The sequence below is a fragment of the Suncus etruscus genome, chromosome 1 (assembly GCF_024139225.1).
Source record: "Suncus etruscus isolate mSunEtr1 chromosome 1, mSunEtr1.pri.cur, whole genome shotgun sequence".
NCBI classification, from domain to species: Eukaryota; Metazoa; Chordata; class Mammalia; order Eulipotyphla; family Soricidae; genus Suncus; species Suncus etruscus.
In genome coordinates, this window is record NC_064848.1 from 160,102,021 (window position 1) to 160,122,260 (window position 20,240).

General features: G+C 42.7%; 1 protein-coding gene across 2 annotated transcripts in view; it reads right to left on the reverse strand.

Annotated features, from left to right (window-relative positions):
- The window catches only part of VPS53 (VPS53 subunit of GARP complex), a 202,642-nt gene that overhangs the window by 161,348 nt on the left and 21,054 nt on the right, over positions 1 to 20,240 (reverse strand). For both annotated transcript variants that reach the window (XR_007499610.1, XM_049782265.1), the window contains exon 4: positions 18,223 to 18,289. Coding sequence is in view for 1 of the 2 variants with exons in the window: in XM_049782265.1 (XP_049638222.1) it covers positions 18,223 to 18,289 (67 nt within the window). In the remaining variant the exon portion in view is untranslated. The remainder of the gene's footprint in view (positions 1 to 18,222; positions 18,290 to 20,240) is intronic.

Genomic DNA, 20,240 nt, shown 5'->3' on the forward strand with positions numbered 1-20,240 from the left:
GCCATACTCAGCTCAGTGCTTAGAATTACTGGATCTTGGGGTTACTGTCAATAATGTCCAGGAGATCAGACCTAGGATTCATTATTCAAAGCAGGAACTCCAATCCTTTGGGCCACTTTCCCAGGCCAAATGTATTTTCTTTCCATTTTGGGGGGATGCAGGGAAAGTTTGAGGTACATCAAGTGGTGCTCAGGAGCTAGACAGGCTTGGTGCTGGGGAATTGCTACTGGCAATACTCAGGTATTAATCAGTACTGGGACTTGAACCCAGGTCTTCAGTCTACAAAGCATGAACAAACTATCTTCAATAGTTTATTGAAATATATCCCTGCTGGGGCCAGAGAGATAGCATGGAGGTAAGGCATTTGCCTTGCACACAGAAGGTCAGTGGTACGAATCCTGGCATCCCATATGGTCCCCCGGGCCTGCCAGGAGGAATTTCTGAGTGTGGAGCCAGGAATAACTCCTGAGTGCTGCCGGGGTAACCCCCCAAAAACAAAACAAAACAAAACAAAACAAACAAAAAAAAAGAAATATATCCCTGCTATATATACCAGTCCTCAAAGGTACACTTTTTTTTTTTTTTGGGTTTTTCGGGCCACACCCATTTGATGCTCAGTGGTTACTCCTGGCTAAGTGCTCAGAAATTGCCCCTGGCTTGGGGGGGACCATATGGGACGCAGGGGGATCGGACCACAGTCCTTCCTTGGCTAGAGCTTGCAAGGCAGACACTTTGCCTCTAGCGCCACCTCACAGGCCCCCAAAGGTACATTCTTTTTTTTTTTTTTTTTTTGTGGTTTTTGGGTCACACCCGGCAGTGCTCAGGGGTTATTCCTGGCTCCAGGCTCAGAAATTGCTCCTGGCAGGCACGGGGGACCATATGGGATGCCGGGATTCGAACCGATGACCTCCTGCATGAAAGGCAAACGCTTTACCCCCATGCTATCTCTCCGGCCCCCCAAAGGTACATTCTTAATCCAAGAAATCTGGATAGCTTCAGAGCTGACACCTGTTCTAATACCTGACCACAAGATACAATCCTGTCATAAGAAATCTCTAAAGACTGAAATCTCCAACTATTCAACTTTTTAAAATGATAATGCAGTGTGGCACTTGGTCTAACATAAATGATAACTCTTATTGAGTAATACTTGACTTTCTGAGTAAGTATAGTCAACCTGCTATTGATTCCAATCTGTTACTGAGAACAAGACAAGTTTGAAGAAGAACCGGGAGACATGGGTAAATAACTACACCTGAGATAAAATAAAGCTCCTTCAACCTAATCTTCTGTTCTGCTTTATGAAAGATAACATTTGAGTACTAAATTTATTGGCAAATGTATCTCCAGAAGAAACATTACCCTTCATTATGAAGAAATTATATTCTCAGCATCACACAATGCCTGAGATGCACATAGCATCAGTTCAGAGTCCACACAATACAATATAAAAATAATCAGAGATCCTGGCACATGAACTAATACTACATAAAAGTTGTATGTCTTGAAATTTTTAGAGCTTTAATCTAGATGACTATAGAATACCACCAAAACAGACGTAAAAAACATTATCTCTGCCTCTGCAAAATTAATCAGCTTCAAGAGGAGACCACAAGGTCCAAATTAGAATAAAGGAAATTTTATAGTTATATTACAAGCTCTTGAAAATAGGGACTTATGAATGGAAATGTTGACTGAACAACCATCGCACTGAACTCATGCTGTTCTGCATTTCCATGGATGAAAGAGACAAGGGAAAAAAGGAGGTCAAGTTCTTACATGAAGACAGTTTCAAATTCCCATTCATTGTTTAAACATATCTGAATGACTTCTTGTGTTAAGGATTTAAAATTCACAAAACTTTGCTGTCAGCAGCAAGACTATATATTTTTTTCTAATGTGCAACCTCAAACTAAGAATGGAATTTTCCTAACTACTAACTTCCTGACTACTAACAGTCAAGAGAAAGAGTAACCTGGGAAATAGATGGAGTAGTTACAGTAGTGATGAATGCATTTTCCTCTTTGCATGTAGAGACTCTAGTTGAAACTTCAGACAGCCATTATCATGGAAATAAGCAGATGGCAAAAGTTACATTTAACCTTCTTTTCCGGCCAATTTATATGGAGATGGCTCAGAATAATAATAAACTTCAATGTTCCTTCTTGGCATACTATTTTCCTAAAACAATTTTCAATAACCATGTTGCATTCTAATGGGACTTGATGTGTTTCTAAGGTCAGAAGGAAACAATCCAGCTGTTGGACTTTCTAACTAAAAGAAATAATCTTAGTTTTCTTTTTAGAGGGAGACAGTATATAATAGGCAACATCATTGTTGTTAGGTACTGAAAACAAAAGACTAAGTAAGCTTGAGTCTATATAGATTACATGAAGACAAAATAGAAACATGTTAGTGCAGTGGGAGAAAAACATTAATCTTGTAAAGTCCAAAACAACATGGGGAAGTTTCCAAATAGATCTAATATTGAAAACATTACAAATTATCAATGATTCTACAAATCCACACCTAGGGATATACTAAAAGAAAATGAAAACAAGTTCATAAGCTAATATTTATGTCAATGTTTATTACAGTGTTGTTCACAAGTGCCAACAAGCAGAAATAACCTAAGTGCCCACAAACAGATGATCAAACAAAATATGACATAATACATATCATGAAATATTATTCAGTCATGAAAAGGTTTTTGAAGGCTGGAGAAAGAGCTTAAAGGGCCAAGTAGATGCTTTGCATGTGGGAGGCATGGGTTCAATCCATGACACAAAAAGGTTCCCAGATCACCTCCAGAAGCAACTTCCAAGCACAAACAAACCTCAAGCACTGCCAAATGTGGCCTCCAAACACCTCCCCAAATCAAAGGTTTTGAATATGAATAAAAATTTCAGACAAAAGACACCAGGGGCTGGAGTGGTGGCGCAAGCCGTAAGGCACCTAGGAGTAACGCCTACACATCACCGGATGTGGCCCAAAAACAAACATACAAAAAGACTCCAACAATAATACATTAAGAGGACAATATACAGTGACCCTGCAAGAAGGTTAAATATTTTCTTAATGAGGCTACTTTAATCAAATGTATAAGCATCTGAGCATGTCAATATAAAATGATAAAGCATACGATAAAATGCAACATCTATTTGCAGCCAAACATTATGAACCAAGAAAACAAGGAGAAATCCTAAGAGTCAAAGACACAAAAAGCAAGAAAACATCATACTCAGGGATCACTCCTAGAGGGGCTTAGGGGACTGAAAGGGATGCTGAGGATCTAACTAGGGTAGGATGAGTGCAAGACAAGCACCCTCCTCTTTTGTACTAGGTCTTCAACCCCAAGACAGGTCTTTACTTTGTTAGCTACATTGTCCCCAGTCTCTGTTAGAGTACTCAGTGTACAGAAGCTTCTGACTAAATATTTACTGAGTGAAAGAATAAATATACTAATGAAGTCACTGTCATTAAAATCAGGAACAAATTGCCTGCCACTCCTTATTTAACACTGAAACATTATTCAGAAAGAGCATTTCTGAAACTTATTTCAGATACCTTTACATTCTTTTATATTTTTGAGAAACCCAAAGAGATTATTAGTGCATGGGTCACTTTCATTGATAGATACCATATTGAAACTTAAAATTGAGAAGTTTAATAAAAATAATTGGGGCCAGGAAGATAGTGCAGAGGCACCTGCCTTGTATGGGAAAACCCAGATGCAATCCCTACTGCATATGTTCTTTCAGCAGTGCCTTGAGGGACTCCTGAGAGCATTCAGGAATAAGCCCTGAGCACAGCTGGGTCACGGCCGTAGCCCCAAACCCCCACAAAAAAAGGTTTATTAGCTCATTTTAAAATAATTCAGGCACCATTAATGTCAACATAAATACCATGTTTTATAAAAATTAGCTCTATTTCTTTCAAACAAACCAAATTTCTTGAGAAGAGTGGTATTATTTCTGTACATGCATACATTTTGAGTGTCGCTTTGATGGACACCACCTGGATTCTCACATATGCTTCTCCATAGACTGTTATGATTATATTATTATTATGTCGGGTAGAAAATTATGATGAAAATCTTGCTTCACACACAGATATATAATGAAAAAGAGACACATTATTTAATATCCCTTTCAGGTATTTTGATTTCCTCCCCCTTTTTTTGGTTTTTGGGTCACACTTGGTGGCGCTCAGGAGTCACTCCTGGTTTGGGGGGACCATATGGGATGCCTGGATTCGATTCAGGGTCCGTGCTCTGTTGGCCACATGCAAGGCAAACGCCTTCCCACTGTGCTATCGCTCCAGCCCCAATATCCTTTTTTTGGGGGGTGGGAACTATACCAAAAATTGAAAAGTGGCCAGTTCCTTGTTGTACTAGGGAATCTGAAATACCTCTAATGAATTTATAGTACATTTTATTAAGATTCACTAGTTAGTGTTGCTTCTGCCTCAAATGCAAAAAGCTAGAAAGACAATTGCTCTCTTACAGTAATTATGGGAAGAAATGAATTTGCAAAAGCACAACTTTTCTTAACCCTGTCCAAAGATCTGAAGGCATACAAGTGCCCTGATTCTAAGAAGAGTGGGACACCAAATGACAGCCAGGCTTATTACACAAGCAGGTAGAAAGTGGTCATTAACCATTTCTCACAAGCAAGGTCTAAGAACCTCTGGGAGCTGCACACACCAGTTACACCCAGACTCAGGTGCTTTCCCACGACCTCTACTGGGCATCCGTGAGAAAAACACGTGGAAGCTCAGACAAGAAAGGCAGCCCTGAGAGAAGCCTAAAGTAGGCTTAAAGGACAGGAACAGAAGAGTCTTTCACCACCTCTGATGCAAGAGGAACGCTATACTACAATTTTTCCCACCCGTTGAGGGCAGTGAGGAAGCTCTCTCAGTAGGACCATGGGGATAAAAAGGTGTGGAGATGGGGCCAGAGAGATAGCATGGAGGTAAGGCGTTTGCCTTGCATGCAGAAAGATGGTGGTTCGAATCCCGGCATCCCATATGGTTCCCCGAGCCTGCCAGGAGCAATTTCTGAGCATAGAGCCAAAAGTAACCCCTGAGCACTGCCGGGTGTGACCCAAAAACCAAAAAAAAAAAAAAAAAATGGTGTAGAGATACTGGGAAAGTTACAGGATTTATCCACTGCCTGCATGCAGAGAATCAGAAATGTGCACATATCATAAAGAGCAACAGCACGGCCACCATGATCAAGGTGATCAGTTTTGATTGGTGTTTTCAAATCAATAACTCCAACCCCACCACCCTGATGTATATATATAAAATCTTCAAGCCATAGATGTAGAACTGGAGGTTAAGTTGCTCAGGGTCACACAGATAATGACAGAGTCAAAATGTAAAAACCCAAGCTCAGGCTTTCTCACTGACCAGATTTGTATGCAGTGTTTGTTAGTGACAAGGGCCCAAACCCTTCCCGTTAGCAAACCCCAATCCTTAGAGAATTCAAAAACAGGGCTGGAGTGACAGCACAGTGGTAGGGCATTTGTCTTGCACACAGCTGACCCGAGACTGACCTGGGTTTGATTCCCAGCATCCCACATGATCCCCTGAGCCTACTAGAAACAATTTTTTTGTTTTTGTTTTTTTTTAGGGGGGTCACACCCGGCAGTGCTCAGGGGTTACTCCTGGCTCTATGCTCAAAAATCGCTCCTGGCAGGCTCGGGGGACCATATGAAATGCTGGGATTCGAACCACCATCCTTCTGCATGCAAGGCAAATGCCCTACTTCCGTGCTATCTCTCCAGCCCCTAGAAATAATTTTTGAGTGCAAAACCAGGAGTAATTCTTGAGCGCTGCCGGGTGTGGCCCAAAATCCAAACCAAAACAAACAAGAAAAACAACGAAAACAAAACCATTTCAGTTACTCTTTTTTTTTTTTTTTTTTTGGTTTTTGGGCCACACCCAGCAGTGCTCAGGGGTTACTCCTGGCTGTCTGCTCAGAAATAGCTCCTGGCAGGCACGGGGGACCATATGGGACACCGGGATTCGAACCAACCACCTTAGGTCCTGGATTGGCTGCTTGCAAGGCAAACGCCGCTGTGCTATTTCTCCGGGCCCTCAGTTACTCTTAAGTTGTCTTAAAAATGAGTTTTTAGCGGCCGGAGAGATAGCATGAAGGTAGGACATTTGCCTTGCATGCAGAAGGATGGTGGTTCAAATCCCGGCATCCTATATGATCCCCAGAATCTGCCAAGAGCGATTTCTGAGTGTAGAGCCAGGAGTACCCACTGAGCACTGCCTGTGTGACCCAAAAACAACAACAAAAAAAAGTTTTTAGAGGACAAGTGAAAACATGTCTCTGTGCCAACAGAGAAAGCCCACACAACCCACACACCCTTCTCATGCTCACATGTAAAAACAGGACAGAATAGGGTGACAGAATGGAACACAAGCATCACCACACCAAGCACAAGTCCTTGTCAGTAGTAGTCAAGAAGTGAATGATAGAAGCACTGTCAGGAACAGCGCTCAGGGGCTACTCCTGGCTTTATGCTCAGAAATCGACCGGGAAGGCTCAGGGGATGTTGGGATTTGAACCACCATCCTTCTGCATGCAAGGCAAATGCCCTTGGAACCACCATTTGAACCCATTTTGTCCAATAAAGACAAGCCCACTTTGGCCCCCGCAATGTACAAGGTCTAAGTTGGGGCGTAGGGGATACACCTCTCAAAAGGTTTTGTGGCCACCTGACTCACCACTGAACCATAGATTCCTCCTCTTGCTAACCATCCATCCTTAGGGTTTGGCAATATCAAAAGTTTAATGTCATCCACAGACATCTGACAAGCATGATTTGAAAAAAAAAAAAAAAAAAAAAAAACTAAGGGGGCCGGAGTGATAGCACAGTGGTAGTGCGTTTGCCTTGCACACAGCCAACCTACACAGACCCAGGTTCGATTCCCAGCATCCCGTATGTCCCCTTAGCCAGGGGTGATTTCTAAGTGCAAAGCCAGGAGTAACCCCTGAGCACTGCCAGGTGTGGCCAAAAAAAGCAAACAAACAAAAAAGAAAACCTAAGGATAAAAAACTGCCTAACTATCCTTGGCAATGAATGGAAAAATCTGAGTCTGTGCTCTGAAAGTTCAATTGCTTATAATTTCATATTTTTCAGGGGCTGAAGAAATAGTATAGAAGATAGAGTGCTTGCCTAATATGCAGTCAGCCTGGTTTGATCCCCACTATCACATATGGTCTTCCTAACCATACCAGGAGTGATTCCTGAGCAGAGACAGGAGTTACTGGCTAAAAAAAAATCATACTTTCAGAAAGAAGAAGAAAATGACAGTTGCCTCTTTCTACCAACCCCTTCTTATCCCCCAGAGTATTTATGATCTCTTTAATACTAATCCCATTTATTTTCTTCTATCAGTGGACTGGCTCTATTTTCCTCCCAGAGAGGATAACAAAAAGGATCTATCTGAAGTGACAGAGAGGAAGGCTCCAAAGTGCCCTCGTAAGCCGACAATTATAAATCAATCCATAATTCCCATAATAAAGACTGATGCTATCATGTGAAATTCCACTATCCACCTAGTTCAGAATCTTGGAGAACACAATTATTTTCTGTTTTAATACAGAATTAGATGACATGCTAATTTGGGGAATAAAAAGCAAAGAACACTTTCCCAATAGACTCTGCTGATCTCACTAATCAATCTTTCCGATATCATATGAAAAGAGAAGGCAAGTCTAATTAGCATCCTTTTCTGAGAAAGATCAAGACATGGAAAAATTAAAAAGCACTGTCCAACATAGACAAACAGCCAAGGGCAGAAGGGGGGGGGTCCTTTGTTTTCTGGGCCTACCTGTTTCTACTAAAATGAGGGGTTAGGGAAGGGAAGAAGTCTCAAATGGCATACTATAGGGCCCTGTACCCCTACCTGTTCAGTCTTTTGTTTGTTTGTTTGTTTTTTGTTTTTGGGTCATACCCGGCAGCACTCAGGGGCTACTTCTGGCTCTACACTCAGAAATCGCCCCCAGCAGGCTCAGGGGACCCTATGGGATGCTAAGATTCGAACCACTGTCATCTGAATGCAAGGCAAACACCCTACCACTTTGCTATCTCTCCGGCCTGTTCAGTCTTTTAACACACATGAATAAAGACAAAGAAGGATGTTAGGCAAATCCACAAATGATAAAATGGGAAAGCATCAAGATTGAAATGGTCTGAATGGGGCTGGAGAGATAGCATGGAGGTAAGGCGTTTGCTTTTCAATCAGAAGGACAGTGCCGGGAGTATCCCCTGAGCAATGCCGGGTGTGACCCAAAAACCAAAAAAAAAAAGAAAGAAAGAAAAAAATGGTCTGAATGGACCAGGAGGGACAGTATCAGGGTTAAGGAGCAGGCCATGGGCCCGGAGAGATAGCACAGCGGCGTTTGCCTTGCAAGCAGCCCATCCAGGACCAAAGGTGGTTGGTTCAAATCCCGGTGTCCCATATGGTCCCCCATGCCTGCCAGGAGCTATTTCTGAGCAGACAGCCAGGAGTAACCCCTGAGCACCATCGGGTGTGGCCCAAAAACCAAAAAAAAAAAAAAAAGGAGCAGGTCATGTAGGTGGCTGATCCCAATTCAATTCCCAATAAAACATGATTCCCAGACCATTGCTGGATGCAGTCCTGGAGATGCCCCAAATGTCTTGAGCACTGCTTGAGAGAACCACAAAGAATGAAGAAATAAACAAATAATAAAACAACACAAAATAAAAGGTCCAAGCATTTTGGAACAATCAAACAAAACTGAAAACATGTAATAAAAAGAAAAACTAGAAAGATAAATCTAAGGGGCAGACACATAAAGTCCAGCACTTAATGTCAAAGAATCTCTTAAATAAACAGAAAAGGGAAAAGTTTAAACAGTTCACATGAAAAAAGACCTGGGGCAGATACTGCAAACTGCTGGATCCCAGATGTATTTTGTTTGGCCCATACTGTATTTGTGAAAAGCACGAAGCCAACATTTAAAAACTGAGAGACTTGCATGAACATCTCTGACTGCTCTTGCAAAACTGATCGATCAGGTAACTCTGTCCTTAAACCCAAGAGCCATCAGTCAGAATGGAGAAGGTTAGCTGCTCCCAGAAACCTAGGAAAGGCCTGCTGAAATCATTTAGGGTACTTCATAAGCCTCTCTTTGGGGGGTGGGGGGGAGAGCAGAGGCCAAGAGAGCGAGGAGCCCCTCCTAGAGATTCTCAACCACACAGAATTCAATGCAAGGGTCAAGGTTGCAGTGACCTGCAATTACATGGACTATTACATGGACTATTACATGGACCTAGGAATTACATGGACTATCCCAGATAGGTTTGGGAGCCTTTAAGGCTGTACCTGGTGTGGGGCCCAGATAGGGATGGGGATTAAACTGAGCTTGCATATGCCTCAACCCTGTACTCTGACTCTGCCCCTACTTTCTCAGCTTTAGAGGCTACTAAACTTTTTGTTTTGTTTGGGTTTGGTTTGGTTTTTCGGGCCACACCCGTTTGATGCTCAGGGGTTACTCCTGGCTAAGTGCTCAGAAATTGCCCCTGGCTTGGGGGGACCATATGGGATGCCGGGGGATCGAACCGCGGTCCTTCCTTGGCTAGCGCTTGCAAGGCAGACACCTACCTTACCTCTAGCACCACCTCGCCGGCCCCTACTAAACTCTTGATCCAGGAGCTTTCAAACAGAAGAGTAAAATTTAAGAAAGGCCAAAAATGCAGTACTATTTCTAACAGGCCCCCCTCCCAAGGTAATAGAAACAAAATGCCTGAACATGTGCCACTGAGCATTTGAAGAATCCAAACTCCTTAGAGAATCTAAAAAATCAATAGTTCCTCACCATATCCATACAAAATAGATATCCACACAAAAGTTCACAATTTCATGGAGCTGACAGGCACCCCTTCCAAAACTCCTGCTTTCCCAGTTAACAACCCCAGTCCAGTACAAGGAATCAAATTACCCCTCTGAGTACTCATACATTATGTCTATTTTCTAGGTACTACATGCAGTCATAGTAATCACAGCAAGGTACCACATTCTAAAAAAATATACTGACAATTACTAAATCAGCTGGATGATAAAGAGTGTGAAAATCATATCATAAAGTCAGAGAACCTAAGAATGGTGAGACTAGAAAAACAAAAACACTCAGAAAAAAACTTAACCAATTTAATTTCAGAAGCTACGATAAGAAAAAGGGTTTAGGTATATATACCAAATCAGCTGACAGAACTAAGATAGATCTATGGGATATTATGGTGAGATCCATTTTCAGGTCAGTCAGGAGGACAGAGGTGGGATATCCCTATAATTAAAGCTGCAAAAAACTTGATCAGCACTATCATCCACTGGCAGAGTGCAAACTTCACAAGCAGAGGCATTGGGTTCAATCCCCAGCACCAAAAGAAAAATGATGAGGGGCCCGGAGAGATAGCACAACAGCGTTTGCCTTGCAAGCAGCCGAACCAGGACCAAAGGTGGTTGGTTCGAATCCGGTGTCCCATATGGTCCCCTGTGCCTGCCAGGAGCTATTTCTGAGCAGACAGCCAGGAATAACCCCTGAGCACCGCCGGGTGTGACCCAAAAACCAAAAAAAAAAAGAAAAAAGAAAAATGATGAAATAAGCAAAGCCATCCAATAAATAAAATAAAATTCATCTTCTGTATAAAACTGGGGAAGGGAGGAGGTAGTGAGTGCCCCATCAGTAAAGTATCTTAAATTAAATATCTTAAAGTGCCCCATCACAGGGCCGGAGAGATAGCATGAAGGTAAGGCGTTTGCCTTCCATGCAGAAGGACAGTGGTTCGAATCCCGGCATCCCATATGGTCCCCCCGCCCTGAGCACTGCTGGGTGTGACCCAAAAACCAAAAACAAACAAACAAACAAAAAAGTGCCCAATCACTTAAATATCTAAGTCACAGCAAGGTAATGATTTGTCAAAGAGGTCAGGGAAAGATATCCTGAGCTGGGCAGAGCATTATTCTACAATTATCTAAATCATCTTCCAAATGAAAGCCTCAGTCAGTGAGCACACCTAGAGGGCAGTGAGAATTTTCTTCCCTTCTCAAACTATTCTTCTGCCACAATAGTTACACGATAGCCAAACTCCTCTCCAGAGACAGGTGAGACCATGGTCTAACCTTTTCCAGTGATTCTGTGAGCTTACTGGGAACTGGTCATGTTTTGGCTACTCCAGAAATTTCACCAGTCAATATTGGCTGCTTTTAACTCTCCTCTTTCTACCTCTCCTTCCGCCTATCATCCAGTTTGTCCATTAAGGTCAGATCATGTACTTGTCGAATTGACTCATCTTATCCAGGGTTTCAAACATGTGGGCATTTAATTAGCTCTGCTGCCCAATGATTTCAACAGATAAAAATGGGGAGAATTCATTGCTGTGTTAACTTTGTATGAGCATCACAGTCTGGTTACAAGAGGTCACAGACTGGTCTAGTTCAAGTTCGCCTGCGTAGGAGGGTCAATAATCAAAGGCCCTTCAGAATGTGCAGCCCAAGACTCATTAGGCAGCTAAGATTTCAGAAATGTCAAGCAATTAAAGAAACTGCCCTCACAATAGCTAAATCGCTCCCTCCCCACAATAGTTTTTTAATCAGAAAAACTTTTTTCAAAAAGAATTTTGCTAAAAGTGTCTTTTTTAAGTACCATGAACAAGAAACTTTTTCCTCTATTTACACAAATTAAAAAAGTACATCTTCTCTGGCTGAACAGAATCAGATTTGATTTATAAAATGAAAACTTCCTTTTGCCTCTTTTTCTGCCCTCCTCCCTAAGAGTTCCCCAGCAACTTAGGAAACAAGTTCTGAGAGCAAACTTTCCTTCTGTTCCAGGGAAGAGGGAACCGGGGGCCTCTTGACCTATAAAACACAATATTTTGGAACATCCATAATTCTCCTGTCTGTGCCAGTCAAATTGAGTCTCCCTTCAGCAAACCATCAGCCAGCCAGAGCTGGAGAGCAAGGCTTTCACCCCGAGAAGTTGACATGGAAAAAAAAAAAAGCTGCTATTTCAGCTTGCATTACAAACTGTTTGGAAAAGACAGATGGAGGGGATGACAGGAAAAGCAATTATTTCTTCTGGGCTTCCTTTCTGTCTGGATTCTAAGGAGACGAATACAAAATTCCATCACAGACTGAAATGCTATCTAAACATTCTTGAAAATGTGGTCCTGCTCTCTGAAATATGACCTGCTCGGCTGTAGCAACCTGTAACCTATTTATATGGGAAGGTGGAGAGGCTGACGTTCCTCTAGGCTGGCAAATTCTGGGCCTGACACTCCAATCCTGCTAGCCTGTGACCACAGATTCAAATACAAATAACTACAAGATATATATCTACAAAGCATGACCCAACAAAAAAAGTCATGATGAGTCACTCAGTTTATTCTTGGAATGTAAAATACTGGAGACTCATCTTTGTTCTGAGAAATGTGAAGTATTCAGGTTTCTAGCGCACCATTCTAAAAATGTAGGCTAACTCACACTCTACAGTAGAGCTATGATTTCAAACAGTAGTAAGTTGGGACCAATCATATACAAATAAAGTTTAAACTTTCTAAAAGAAAAAATACCCTCATCACACTGTTATCATAGAAAACGGACTGTGCTTATTTATAATCTGCAGTGCTGGGGATCAAATCCAGGATCTGTCATACCCAAGGCAATGCTCAACTAACTCATCAGCTACATCCTCAGGCCCTCAATCCAATGGAATAATATGTGTTTTAGTCATGTGAACAATATGTTCTGAGAAATATGAAAATGGTAAAATATAGGTCTTTGTTTTTTGTTTTTTGTTTTGTTTTTTTTTTTTTTTAAGTTTTCTGAGACATACCTAGACATACCTAGAACCCAGCAGAGCTTGTTATCAGAGGCCGAACATAGGGCTTCCAAAGGCAAAGCATGCCCACCAGCCCTTTGAGTCATTTCCCCAGCCTGAGGATACTACTTCTGCTGTGAAGACCTTATATACTCATCAAGGGATAGGTCTGGAGGGATCATCCTGGCATAAGTGCTTGCCTTGCATGTAGCTGACCCCAGTTCAATCCCAATACTGCATAATGTGTGTGTATCCTTCACCTTTCCAACCACTGTTTCCCCACAAATAAAAAAAAAAAACCTCATCTAGACAGTAAGATGTGTTCTCTAGTAAGTCAAGTTCATCACAAAAATCAAGTGAAAAATACTTGGTATGAGAATTCTTGGATAAAAGAATGCAGGGTCGGGGCCAGGAAGGTGGCTCTAGAGGTAAGGTGTCTGCCTTGCAAGCGCTAGCGTAGGACGGACAGCAGTTCGATCCCCCGGCGTCCCATATGGTCCCCCCAAGCCAGGGGCGATTTCTGAGCACATAGCCAGGAGTAACCCCTGAGCATCAAACGGGTTTGGCCCAAAAACCAAAACCAAAAATAAAAACAAACAAACAAACAAAAAAGAAGAATGCAGAGTTTACTGATGAAATTCTAGGGACCATTTTCTCATCTGACAATGAAAAAAATTGGACCAGATAAGTTCCAAGATCATTCTAGTCCTAAAACTGATTCCTTTTTTTGTTTTTGTTTTTGTTTTTTCGGGCCACACCCATTTGATGCTCAGGGTTCTGGCTAAGTGCTCAGAAATTGCCCCTGGCTTGAGGGGACCATATGGGAGGCTGGGGGATCAAACCTCGGTCCTTGCTTGGCTAGCGCTTACAAGACAGACACCTTACCTCTAGTGCCACCTCGCCGGACCCATGATTCCTTTACTGCAGTTACTAAAGCTAAATAGAAAGGAGCATTTTAATTGGGCCTTACATAGGTATAATTTTGAATTGAAGTTGGGAGAGGTGAAAGAAGGGAAAGAAGGACAGTACACATTTCATACAAATAACATAAGTTGGGCCAGAGACAGAGTTCATTGGACTGGTAATATGCTTTGCAAGTAGGAGACCACCAAGGGTATCACCAAGGACAACCTCTGATCAGCAGGTGTTTTCCCCAATTTTTTTTTTAAAAGAACATAAGCAATGGGACCAGAGCAATAGCAGAGCAGTAGGGTATTTGCCTTGCACTCGACCAACACAGGACGAACCTTGGTTCGATTCCTGGCATCCCATGTGGTCCACTGTGCCTGCCAGGAGCGATTTCTGAGCACAGAGCCAGGAGTAACAGATGCCTGAGTAGCATCTAAGTGTGACCCAAAAACCAAAAACCAACCCCCTCCCAAAAAAAAAAACCATAAGCAAGGGTTAGAGAGATAATACAGAAAGTAGGATGCTTGTCTTGCATGCAGAACAGGGTTTGATCCCCAGCACCATATGGTCCCCCAAGATCCACCAAGAATGATCTTTAAGTGCAGGACCAGAAAGTCCTGAGAATGGCTGGGTGTGGAAAATAAACAAACAAATAAAGGAAGTAACAAACCTCATTTCAAATCCCAGGTCCCCTGAGCACCACCAGAGGTCAGAGGCAGAGGCAGTAACAGGCTCTCAGCACTGGCAAGTATGGTCCCCAAACCAAACCAGGGCCTGAGCGGTAGCGCATTTGCTTTGCATGCTGCCAATCCAGGACGAATCTGGGTTCAAATCCTAGCATCCCATATGGTCCCAAGCCTGCCAGAAATTCTGAGTGCAGAGCCAGGCATAACTCCTAAACGCTGCCAGGTGTGGCCCAAAAACCAAACCTACCAACCCCCTCCCCCAAATGAAACAGAACTAAAGCACCAGAGCAAAAGCACAGTAAGCACTGAGTTTGTCTTGCATACGACCAACTTAGGTTGATCCCCAGCATCCCATATGGTTCCCGAGTACCACCAAGACTATTACCTGAATGCAAAGGCAGAAATAGACTCTGAGCACTGTGGAGTGAGGTCCAAACAAAACCAAAGCAAAATGTAGAAGCTAGGGCAAGAGACATAGTACAACAGTGTTTCCCATGCCAGCAACCAACCCAAGTTCAATCTCCAGAATTACATATGGTCCCCCAAATTCACCAGGAATGACTCCTAAGTGCAGAGCGAGAAGTAACCCCTGAGCATTGCCGGTGGGGCCCAAACAAAATAAGACAAAAATATAGGAAAAATAAAGAAAAAAGACAAAACTGAAAACACACATGAAAGAAACTCAAGAGCCTGAGCAATAGTACAAAGTAGGGCACTTGACTAGCATATGGTTGACTGAGATTTGATCCCCAGCATCCCAAATTGCCCATCAAGCACAGCCAGGAATGATTTCTGAATGCAGAGACAGGAGTAACCCCTGAGCATAACCATAAAACAAGAAAGAAAGAAAGAAACTCAAAATACCAGTGAGCCACTAGGAGAGGAAGCAGGAATACAGAAGAACTAGTGTTTCTGCTTCTAAACCCACGTATCACCATGTATCTTGCTACTCAAGAAAACTGGAGAAACATAATGATAATTTGAAAAATTAGCTAGGCTGAAAAATCTAAGAGCAAATAACAGAACTGAAGCTCTTGGAATAGTGTGTGCCAAACTATCAGTGCCGGCATGGTAAAGAGGGCACAGGCACTGTGAGAAAAGAAGAGAAAAGACAGGCTCAGCATTTTTGTTATGAGAACAATTTCTGATATATGATGCCTAAGCAGATGGGGAGACTCCAACTGACAAGAAAAACCATCAACAAATAACATCTGGCCCCTCTACCATTGAAGAATGCCTTCACTTCAATTTTTTTTTCCTTTATCCCCTTCCAACAATGCTCCTTGGCTAAATATAAAAAAGAACTTTGAGCCAGAGAGAGAGCATGGAGGTAGGGCATTTGCCTTGCATGCAGAAGGATGGTGGTTCGAATCCCATATGGTCCTGAGAGCCTGCCAGGAGTGATTTCTGAACAGATAGTCAGGAGTAACCCCTGAGCACTGCCGGTGTGGTCCAAAAACCAAAAAAACTAATTAAATAAATAAAATTTTAAGACTTCCTTTTTTGGAGGGCGGGGGAGGTCACACCCAGCAGCATGCAGGGGTTACTCCTGGCAGGCTTGGGGAATCATATAGGATGTCGGGATTCGAACCACCATCCTCCATGCTATCTCTCCAGCCCCAACTTTAAGACTTTCAAATGTATCTCCGTGACCTATTTGCCAACAAAAGATTGTAGGTATGTCGGGTTACTGTTCATCTTTTTGCTAAGTGTGTAATTTATTTCAATCATTATTTGGAAAACCAAATTTACTATGATAATATATATATTTAGCCTCCTTTTTGTTTTTTGTTTGTTTGTTTGTTTTATTGGGGGGGTTTGGGCCACACCCAGCGCACACTCAAGAGTTACTCCTGGCTCTGTGTTCAGAAAACGTTCCCAGCAGGCTTGGAGGACCATATGGGATGCAGGATTCAAACCAGGGTCCATCCTGTGTTGGCCGCGTGCAAGGCAAATGCCTTACCACTATGCTATAGCTCCAGCCCCTTAATATTCTATTTTTGAGTTTTTAGAACCACTACCCTATTTTGTACACCCAGAAGTTATGACACTTGAGCCAGAAAGATAGTACAATTGTGTAGGCATGTAAAGATAGGCATTTGTCTAGCATGCAGCCTACTCAGGTTCAATTCCCAATATACCATATTATTCTCCCAAGCTCACCAGGAGTGATTCCTGTATGTAGAGGCAGGAGTAAGCCCTGAGCATTGCCAATGTGGGCCTCCACCTTGAACCCACCAAAAAAGAACGAGAGCTAGAGTAACAGTATAGCAGGTAGGGTGCTTGCCTTGCACGTGGCCCATCCAGGTTTAATCCCCAACATCGCTGTCATCCCCCAAGAACCAACAGGGGTTATCCCTAGAGTAAGTCCAGGAGCATTAATGAGTATCACTGGGTATGTTCCCCCCAAAAAAAAACAACAAGAAAAAATATGGGCCCGGAGAGATAGCACAGCAGCGTTTGCCTTACAAGCAGCCGATCCAGGACCAAAGGTGGTTGGTTCGAATCCCGGTGTCCCATACAGTCCCCCGTGCCTGCCAGGAGCTAGTTCTGAGCAGACAGCCAGGAGTGACCCCTGAGCACTGCCGGGTGTGGCCCAAAAACCAAAAAACAAAATAAGGGGGGGAGACTTGGAATGATAGCACAGTGGAAGGGCATTTGCTTTGCATGCTGCCTACCTGGTATGGACTGGATTTGATCCTTGGCATCCCATATGGTCTCTCAAGCCTGCCAGAACCGATTCCTGAGCACAGAGCCAGGAGTAACCCCTGAGTGCTGCCAAGTGTAGCCCAAATTCCCCCCAAATCCAACAATTTTGCTGATAGATTGAAACTAAATATTTAGGGCCCAGTGGCGTTTGCCTTGCAAGCAGCCGATCCAGGACCAAAGGTGGTTGGTTCGAATCCCGGTGTCCCATATGGTCCCCCGTGCCTGCCAGAAGCTATTTCTGAGCAGACAGCCAGGAGTGACCCCTGAGCACTGCCGGGTGTGGCCCAAAAATTGAAAGTAACTATTTAGCCACCATACACAAAATAAGATGTCTGGCTCTAAGAAGAAAGTAAAGGAATGTCAATTTTTAGGTTTTGGGTTTTTGTTTTGTTTTGAAATTTCCATTTTAATTTATTGTTATCTAAAGAGAGCTATTACAATATATACTTCTCAGAGCCGGAGAAATAGTATAGAGGGTAGGGTTCTTGCCTTGCATGTAGACAACCCAGGTTCAATCCCCAACATCGCATGTGGTTCCCACAAGTACAACAGGAGTGATTCCTGAGTACAAAGCCAGGAATTACCCAAGCATCACCCACCAGGTGTGGTACAAAACATAGAAACAAAGAGACCATGTATATTTCCAACTGCCAGAGTCACTAAACAAATGTGCACTGCTGGTGTGAATAGCACCACCACCACTACCACCACCACCACTGACCCCCAGTGATCAGTGGAGTAAGCTAAATTCATCTCTGCAGGATATGGGCTAAATCAGTAAAAACATGCTCTGCGGGAGGAAAACAAAAAAAAAAAACATGCTCTGCAAGAAGGCAGAAAGCAGAGCAACAACTGGTTGTGAGGCTCTTAATGAAACTGGGGGAATAGGGACTGGAGAGACAGTAGAGGTACTTGCCTTGCATTGGGCTGACCCTGGTACAAACCCCATACCACATATGGTTCCCTGGGGAGTAAACCCTGATCAAACAGAGCCAGGAAACAAGAAAAAAAATTAGGTGAATAAAATTCATATGAAAGAATTAATAAGTTACTTACTTGCCTGCCATCCTGTCCCACGTTTGTTTGACCCCTTACAACAGTTCGAATATTATCATCAAGTCTCCTACAAGAAGTTGAAGGGTACATTAGAAGAGTTGGCAAAATTACAAAAAGGCCTTGTGATTTAGTCATTAACTTCTGCAAACTTCATCTCCTTATCCTGAAAAACACACAACCTTGAAGAGAAAGATTCCATATGCACCGTGGAAGCAGGTGGGGCCTTAACAGGAATGGTAGAAGCCTTATTTATTTTATCTATTATTGTTTTGGGGCCACATGCAGATCTCAGAAGGATCACTGGTAATAGAGATCAAAGAGGGTATTGCACATGCAAAGTATGTCCTCTGATGGATCTTACTGCCCTATATTGGTGTAGCCTAACTTCATTTCATATTCAATTTTGTTTTGGAGCCACATCTGATGCTACTCACTCAGGAATTACTCCTAGCAGGCTCACAAGACTATATGGGATGCTGGATTGAAACAGGGTCAGCAGTATGTGAAGCAAGCGCCCTACCTGCTATATTATTGCTCAGGCCCCTTGTTTCATATCCACTCACCCAAAAAGACCAGTACAACTTTCAGTATTTTCCAAGGTGCAAACTACTACTAATAAAGTTGTCAAACTTTATAGGAGAGGCCAGAGAGATAGCATGGAGATAAGGCATTTGCCTTGCATGCAGAAGGACAGTAGTTGGAATCCCAGCATCCTATATGGTCCCCCAAGCCAGCCAGGAGCAATTTCTGTAGAGCCAGGAGTAACCCTGAGTGCTGCCGAGTCTGACCCAAAAACCAAAAAATAAATAAACTTTATAGGAAAAGGACAGGGAGTTCAAATTACACCCCAAATCCATCCTTGATCTTTTTAAAAGGCATAAGGAACCAGGGCTATCAATAAAATCAGCCCTTTGTCCTCTGGGTCTTGATCATGCAATCTGTACAATGGACAAATCGTGACATTCAGTTCCTTTTCTCACGTAGCTCCAGATGGGCCATTTACTAGCACCTTATTCAGAGAAATTAATATCAGGCATTTTCATTTTTTCTTTAAAGAATACATTAAAGAAATGGTAGGAGGAAGCTGAAATAGCATAAAAAAGTGAATTCTGGATTACTATGGAATTTCCATTTTCCATCTTCACAGAAATATAGGTAGGAAAGTTAGATCTGCTAGGGAAATAAAACCAGTAAAAATGTAATAGAGAACTGGAGAAACAATAAGGGGTTAAGGTACTTGCCTGTGCCAAGCACCACATATGGTCTGCTAAGTAGCACCAGGAGTCCTAAGCACTAAGTGGTGCTAAGAATTTGATCCAGGATCATAGCTGACAGAGCCACATGCAAAACAAGTGTTTACCTCCTATACTCTCTCTCCAGCCCCTGCCTCATTATGTCTTTTTTTTTTTCCTTTGCTTTTGGGCCACATTCAGTAGTTCTCAGGGCTTACTCCTGGCTCTGTGCTCAAAGATCACTCTTGGATAGATTTGAGGACAATATACGGATCAAATTTGGGTCAGGCATATGCATGGCAAGCGCCCTACCAACTCTTATTTCTTCAGCCCCCTATAGCTCAATAAAAGCTTAAAAAAATTCTTTTAATTCCAATTTATAACAAAATTTATTTTCAGTATGAGAGGAGAATAATCCAGTATGGCCAGAGAGATAGCACAGCAGGTGGGACGCTTGTCTTGGAAACAGTTGACCTGGGGATCAATCTCCATCACGTTATATGGTCCCCTGAGCCCTGATAGGAGTGATCCCTGAGTCAGCAGTAAACCCTAAACACTGCCAGGTGTCACCCAAAAAAAAAAAAAAAAGACAAATCAAGAATGTAATTTACTGGGCCACGTGGGTAAGACATCTGCCTTACATGTGGCCAACATAGGTTCGATCCCTGGCATCCCATATGGTTCCCCAAGCCTGCCAGGATTCCTGAGTGCAGAGCCAGGAATAACCCCTGAGCAATGCCAGGTGTGGCCCAAAAACAAAACAAAAAAGTCATTAACTAAATTTAA